The sequence below is a fragment of the Poecilia formosa genome, unplaced genomic scaffold (genome assembly GCF_000485575.1).
Source record: "Poecilia formosa unplaced genomic scaffold, Poecilia_formosa-5.1.2 Scaffold160, whole genome shotgun sequence".
Classification (NCBI taxonomy): domain Eukaryota; kingdom Metazoa; phylum Chordata; class Actinopteri; order Cyprinodontiformes; family Poeciliidae; genus Poecilia; species Poecilia formosa.
Genome location: NW_006800099.1, coordinates 577,907 through 584,953, shown reverse-complemented (window position 1 = coordinate 584,953; position 7,047 = coordinate 577,907). Strand labels below are relative to the sequence as shown.

The 7,047-nt window shown below is 41.5% G+C and overlaps 1 protein-coding gene across 1 annotated transcript; it reads right to left on the bottom strand.

The window, feature by feature from the left end:
• Window positions 1–1,714: 1,714 nt before the first annotated feature.
• cldn11a (claudin 11a) lies at window positions 1,715–5,643 on the bottom strand. The gene is made up of 3 exons (XM_007564499.2): window positions 5,211–5,643; window positions 4,931–5,095; window positions 1,715–2,716 (listed from the first exon to the last, which is right to left on the bottom strand). Exons 1-3 carry the CDS (start codon window positions 5,434–5,436, stop codon window positions 2,448–2,450), a joined length of 660 nt encoding a protein of 219 aa, XP_007564561.1. The 5' UTR covers window positions 5,437–5,643; the 3' UTR covers window positions 1,715–2,447.
• Window positions 5,644–7,047: the final 1,404 nt, after the last annotated feature.

Here is a 7,047-nt window from a genome sequence, read left to right as displayed (position 1 = left end):
GGGGGGGGGGGGGGGGGGAATGGAAATGAGAAATGAGATTTTAAGGCAAAGTCAGGATATTAAACCATATTATGAGTTTTGAATCTCTCAAGGAGGAGTGTTCAGTCTATTATCTGAATACGGAAGGATAATTAAAAAACATAAATCTTAAGGAAATGTGCGACTCGCCTAAATTAACACAAGTAAGAGTAGCTAAGAAGCTATTATATAACTACCAACTTATTATGTAAGTTGCGGGTTCCACAAGTCTGGCCTTTAAGGACAACTGGCAAGAAAACCAAACACTGTTGAATGAAAGCAAAGGCTGTAATATCATGTGGGAAACTCACCAAACATGCGAAAGAAGGCATTCTGGGCAGATGGGATGTAAATTTGACTTGTTATCTTACGTGAATGACGCCACAGTTTATGTGAAGGAAAGCAAGTCTCTCCACGAAACAAAGAGGTGGCGGCGTCATGCTGTTGAAGAGCCATTTTCTTCAACTGTAACAGCGAAATGATTTGCTCTGTTTTACTTGGGCCTCTTACTGCAATGCTTAAAAAGTATTATTTTTGTACTTCTTTCATTAGTTTCAGAAACAAGAGCAGGTTAGCAGTGGTTCCCGATGCAACGCAGTTAACCAACCGCTTATGGATCCTAGAAACTCGAGCAGAAAATTAAATAAGCATAAAGAGCTGGGGAGTTGTGCCATGTGTTTAATCATAGTGTATTAAATATCATTATTCCGTCAACACAGGACAGCTTATTTGCTCGGGATCCTTCCATCTGTCTCTTGTGAAGTCGATGGCTCCATACCAGGAATGGCTTCCCCTTTTCAGGGAACACACGCTCAGACGCTGTGATGACATACCGGCAACCGCAGACATGCCAGGAAATCACAGAAGAGGTAAAAATGAAACAGTAACCGAGTGAAGATCAGTGATGTGCGAGCGCGTTTGTATCCGTTTAAAGATAAGCTGACGACAAAGAGAAATCACACGATGTTCTCGTCTGTGCAGTGACTCAGCGACCTTGATTTGGGCAAAGGAGTAGACGCATCAGGCACAGTTATCACCCACTGTGCGTGTGTGTGCGTGTGTGTGTGTGTGTGTGTGTGTGTGGTTACCAGAAGAGACTGGGAGGCTGAGTCTGTGGGACAGATTCTTCTGTGCTTATCTCAGTCAAGGTCACAGAGATTACAGAAATACACCACAAATTGCTAATGTTGTTCGCACAAAGACTTGGATATGCCAAGACAGTCAATGCGAGTCACCGATCTGCAGCGGAAATCGTATCACGCGGGATTTTACGTATGCAAGCAAATTTCTATTATTGTTTAAAACATGACGAGTGAGATAAAAAAAAATTAAACAAAAACATCACATCAGAATACCGCAGATGAGAAAATTGCACTCTTAAAAAACCCCCGCTGAGTTCAGAAGAAACCAGTCTGCAAATAGAACCAGACATGGTTTGATTTAACACTGGTAGTGTTTTGTGTTTTTTAGTATTCAGACGTCTGGTTTGTCTATATTAGAGACTGGAAAGAGCCTCCAATTTTGACAATTCAGGAACTTAGTTGTTATATTTTAGTGGCGTAGTTCCATTCAGAAATTACATCCATTGGTTGTAACAGTTTTAAGAAATAAACTAATTAATAAAAGTTTTTTTATTTTTTTTATTTTTTTTTTTTACATGCCTGCAAAACATAAATAGCAGCTCGACACTAGGACGTGTGGTTAAGAAATGTTTTAATGCAGCATGTTTGTCAAACAAGTGATCATTACACCTAAAACAACAAAATTAGTTAAAAAAAAAGTGTATATCTGAAACGTGACATTTAATTTTTGCTCTTTGTTGACTGTTAAAACAACTACAACAACAACAAAAAAAACATTTACTCTGTAAATTCCAATTCTTTTACAGAGATATAAACACTGCTTGGTAAACCTTCACGTCAGGTCTAGCTGAACACAGCGCTAAATCGTTTTAATCAAGTCCATCACTCAGGAGTTAGTAATACTGTCCCAAAAAAATAAAAAATAAAAATCCATGTAATGAAAAAAAGAACAATTTAGCTAAAACAAAAATTAACACAACAACCACACCCATATTTGATCAAAACAAAAATATTAAAGAGATTTAAAATTGTACTCAGTGACAAAGACCCTGATGAGATTCGGTCACCAGGGTACTCATTAGACAAGCCTTTGTTATTATGAGATTGTACATTTATGTAACAGTGGGGTGAGTCCGTGCCACACCTCTTTGTGTGGAGGTTGGAAAATTGGCACTTTAGGACAAAAACAAGGATCAAACTGTTTGTAATTAAATGTTCCATCTCTGTGCTGTTTGCATCTACATCCCTTCACATCGTACGGTAAAACACGGACGTCGTAAATGTTTGCCTTTTGTGCAAATGTCTCTATGTACAAGAATCCCCGCGGGGCCGCCGGCGTCTCCAACCTTAGACGTGGGCACTTTTGGCGTGGTGGTTGGAGGAGGCGACTGGCAGGCTGCCGCCTCCGTGTTTGGAGTAGTAATAGTGGTTGTTGTCCTGGTAGCTGCGTGGAGAGGAGGCAGAGGAGTCCGACGAGCACATGAGCATCACGCCGCCCAGCAGGCAGAAAACGGTGCCCACCCATCCGGCGTAGAGGGAGAAGCCGAAAGACATGAGGCCGAGCTCTTGGTTGGCACCGATGGGGAACCAGATGGTTGGCACCAAAGCGCACAATGCTAAAGAGGCAGAGAGGAAAAAGTCTTTGTTAGGCATTCACACGGTGCAGACGAATACACTCAAAGACCTTGTGCTTGACGGCACCAAAAGAAACTAAAGGGGGGTTGTGGGTGCTGTGGTGGTGCAGGGGTTAAACACAACCCCACGTAAGGAGGTCTTGCTGTCGCAGGTTCGATTCCCAGCCTGGTGACCTTTGCCGTGTGTGTCTTTACCCTACTTTCCTGCCCTGGCACTTTCAAATAAAGGCCACTAGAGTCAAAAAAATCTTAAAGAAAAGAAACTAAATGGATGAAATTGCTTAAGTGTATTCATTAATGTACCAAGACAAATATGTTGTTTTAAAAGGGGCGTTTTTTTTTTATTTTATATATACATATATGAGCACATACACACAAAAAGCTTGGTTATTTTATAACCCAAAGTGCTTTGGTTTATGTTGTTGGTACGGAATATGGGCAGTTTTAGCCAAAAATTGAGTTTAGTACAAGCCTGATTCTTCACATATGTCCATATTGTGCTATACAACCATAAATTATAAGTTAAACCAGGAAATGGCATGAAGGTAAGTTACGTTATTTAATATTGTTAATGTGGTGGTAGCCCTGCGACAGACTGGCGACCTGTCCAGGGTGAACCCCGCCTCTCGCCCAGAAAGTTAGCTGGAGATAGGCACCAGCACCCCTCCCGACCCCACTAAGGGACAAGGGTGNAGTTTAGTACAAGCCTGATTCTTCACATATGTCCATATTGTGCTATACAACCATAAATTATAAGTTAAACCAGGAAATGGCATGAAGGTAAGTTATGTTATTTAATATTGTTGATGTGGTGGTATCCCTGCGACAGACTGGCGACCTGTCCAGGGTGACCCCGCCTCTCGCCCAGAAAGTTAACTGGAGATGGGCACCAGCGCCCCTCCTGATCCCACTAAGGGACAAGGGTGTAAAGAAAATGGATGGATGGATGGATGGATGGATGGATGTGGTGGTAATCACTTTAGTCCATTCTGGGGAACAACTTTTCACTTCGGGCAATCTTCTTACCTAGACTCACACTTTGACCAAAGAATTGGTCAAAAAGTCTGCAAAATATTTTGCAGTGTTGTATACTGATGCAGAATTTAGCATCAGTAAAAAATCATCAGTGGCTTTAATGGTTTTATTCCATCAAAACCAAATATCATTTTTGGTCTATTTTAACTAACAGTATGTACAATGTAACAAATTTTTGGCCTTGATAAAAAAAGACTTGTACTTTATGCGTAAACAGGCATTTTCTTATAAGCCCTAATCTTTTCAGTCGAATCCAAAACTGTTGCCTTTAAAAACTTTTGATATATTTTTGTTCTTTTCTTGGCGTTACAGCTGTTGGGGAAAGATGGGTTTGGAATGGGCAGCTCTGAAAGTCTAATTAGCGCGAGTCTATTTTTAACCCAATAGTTTTTAGAGTGCAGTCAGCGCAAATAAGCTTTATTCAAGGGCTGCACAGCTCCTCAAAAAATACTCCTGCTTTAGGAAATCTGAAGGTATAAGAGGCAGTAGGTGTTTACCACATTCCTAGCGTGCTGCTAAACGCTCTGTGAAGGTGTGGAAGGACCTGACACAGTGGGTAAAGTTATAAGAGCAAAAATACGCACAGAAAATCAACCCTCAAACACATTACACAAACATCTAACATATGTCTAGGTTGTATTTTTATGGAGGAGCTGTGGAGACATCAGTCAGGGGTTGGCAAGAGTTTTTTTTTTTTGTGAAAATGTAGGCGTTGGAAAAGAAATGGTTGGGAAACAGGTGCTAAAGTTGCTTTCCAGGGAAGCGGGGCGGTGGAAAAAAAAAAAGAAAAAAAAGAAACGCTGTAGCAACAGTCCCATATTTATAATCTCGGTAAAATTGGACCCCTGGGGAAATTTTCATGTGGCTCAGGACAAAAGCAGGGTGTGGACGAGAGTAGGTGGATTGTAGGAATGTCTTTATTTTTGTTTTGAGGTGAGATAGAGGAGGAGAATTTTTTTGTTAATTTTTTTTTTTTTTTACAAACTCTCTAACCTCAACACTTTGTAAGCGTTCAAGCTCAGGTTCAAACAGGTCAAAAGGAGGAAAGTTCAGAGATGTGCGACTCATCGTGCTCACGGTGTTCATTGTGGCATCTTATTAACATTCTTATTAACATTCACTGCATCTAAAGAAGGGAACAAAAATAACGATGTCTCTCACCAACAACAACCATCAGCACTCCTCCCAGGATGGCCCGCTTGTTCTTGGCGCTCTGCGCGTCGTTTCCAATGCTGATGCAAGGCATAGACATGAGAAGGAGAATCACCGCAGGGAGACCCATGATCGACCCCAGGATCATTAGGGCTCGAGTGGTCTGGATGTAGGCTGTGGAACAAAATCTTCCTTTAATTTAGACATTTTGTTTTCTACTTATGCCAAGTTACGAACAAAAATGACTTCATCTGCGTTAGTTGAAGTGAAGAGTTTGAACGGTGGCTACCTGGCAGCTCCAGGATCTGTGTAAAGGCGACACAGTGGTAGAGTGCCGTGGAGATGACGCACTCCTCCCAGGGTCCCTTGGACTGCAGCTCATCCATCTTCTTACAGGTGGTCACGCCGTACTTACACATGGTCACCCAGTCATTCGTGGACGTGGCGATCACGACCCCGAGCCAGCCCAGGCTGCTCAGGAGAAAGCCGCACAGCTGGAGGCAAGAGTTTGCCATGGCAGAGAGTTTGCGTCGAGAGCGCTTGTTCCAAAGTCACAAACCGTTTCTGGGAAAGTTTTGAGTGGATTTGATAAATCTGTAAAAAAAATGTGGGAGGGGGGAGGTGGAAAATTATTATATTCCAATAAAAAAAAAGGTTAAATCCAGATAAATATGTGGAGGGGGGGATCCACCAAATCAGGTCTGCTGCAAACGTCAAAAGAATAAAACTCTAGCAGTATTAGAAGGTTTTTAAGGACTGCCTCAGTGAGAGGAAAAAAAAAACATCCCAAAAACTTTTATCCAATCAGAGGCTATGCATGAGAATAACTTCTTTTTTCACCTCTCTGAGACTGCACTGCCCCTTTCTTAAAATAAATCATGCATGCAGCCTTAGTGTGCCCGTCGCTGCGCTGTGAGATGAGAATATTTAATAGGAAAGATGCTGCCATCTGCTGGTTGCAAAGTATTTCTGCAAGTGGTACACATATGCACAGTGGATTTAAAGGTCTGTTGTCATGCTAAGATTTTAAAGCGTGAAGAAAGACTAACGGAATAATGTTGTTTCACTTAAATCACAAGTTTTGAGTTTTACTACGCGACTGAAAACAAAGTAAAAATCTTTTCAGCCCCAAAATAAGTAAAGAAAGCAAAAGCAGCCTACTTTGCCAAAGCACCTTTAGATTTGATTTTAGTTTTATTACTGCGCTCAGTCCTTTCAAGACTGTTTCTTACGTCTTGTGGAAATGTGTTAGCAATGTCTAGTCACTCTTAGGTGTTCAGAACCTGTGAATTTCCTCTGGTATCTTTTGTCCACATTCTTCTTCACATCACAGGCACGTTTAGGTTTTTCTTTTGGCTCGCCTGTTCAAAATCTTTGACTTTTAGTTGGTCTAACCATTATTTTTTTGATCATCTTCAGGGTCACGAATTCAACGTTATTCCTCGGGTATTAAATAACGTCTCAGTTTGTCCTGATACTTTCGCTACAACGGCTCACAATTTCCCACAATCGTTTCAGGAGTCTGTCTTGTAAACTTCAGCCAGGGTTGCGCATGTTTTATTGTAATAAAAGGCTCATGTTAGCTCCGCCATTCCAGAGAATAGGTTCTGGTTTGCATCCCTAAATTGCTATTTAATCCTTCTGGAGTTCATATCTCAGAACTAATTATTAAATGTCAGACATCACAGCAGGGGGCGATAGAAGACAGCTGCAAAACACGGAAGACTTATTCGTTTCCTCCCACTTGCCCCTGTTGGATGGAGTCAAGTCGTATTCCATCAGTCACATCGGGACGCCGTAAAGCCGCGGCAGCATAACAATCAGTCTAAAACGTATATGGACTGAAAACATCTGAGGAGCTTCGGCCAACTCTCGGCCCTCAGGTCTCCAGCGGCGCCGGCTCAAATTGGGTTTGACTCTCTGCATCTGTTACTTTCAGGGTCATTTTGTGCTTCAGCACGAAAGCCACGAATATTAGAACGACTGCATTCTCTTAATGTATGACTCTGTCGATAACAATTTATCGCTCCTCTGGAATTTACTGGAAATACTTTTTTTTTTTTTTCACTTCCAGTGATGTATCTTTTGCAGTTTTTTTTCGTGTGTGTGTGTGTGTGTGTGTGTGT

Bases quoted from the DNA above. Each gene is read 5' to 3' on its own strand.
- cldn11a (XM_007564499.2), bottom strand. From the start codon at position 5,436: ATGGCAAACTCTTGCCTCCAGCTGTGCGGCTTTCTCCTGAGCAGCCTG. The intron at 5,096-5,210 runs GTAGCCACCGTT...TTTGTTCCACAG, and splicing joins ACAGATCCTGGAGCTGCCAG to CCTACATCCAGACCACTCGA. The intron at 2,717-4,930 runs GTGAGAGACATC...CTGCCTCTTTAG, and splicing joins AGTGCTGATGGTTGTTGTTG to CATTGTGCGCTTTGGTGCCA.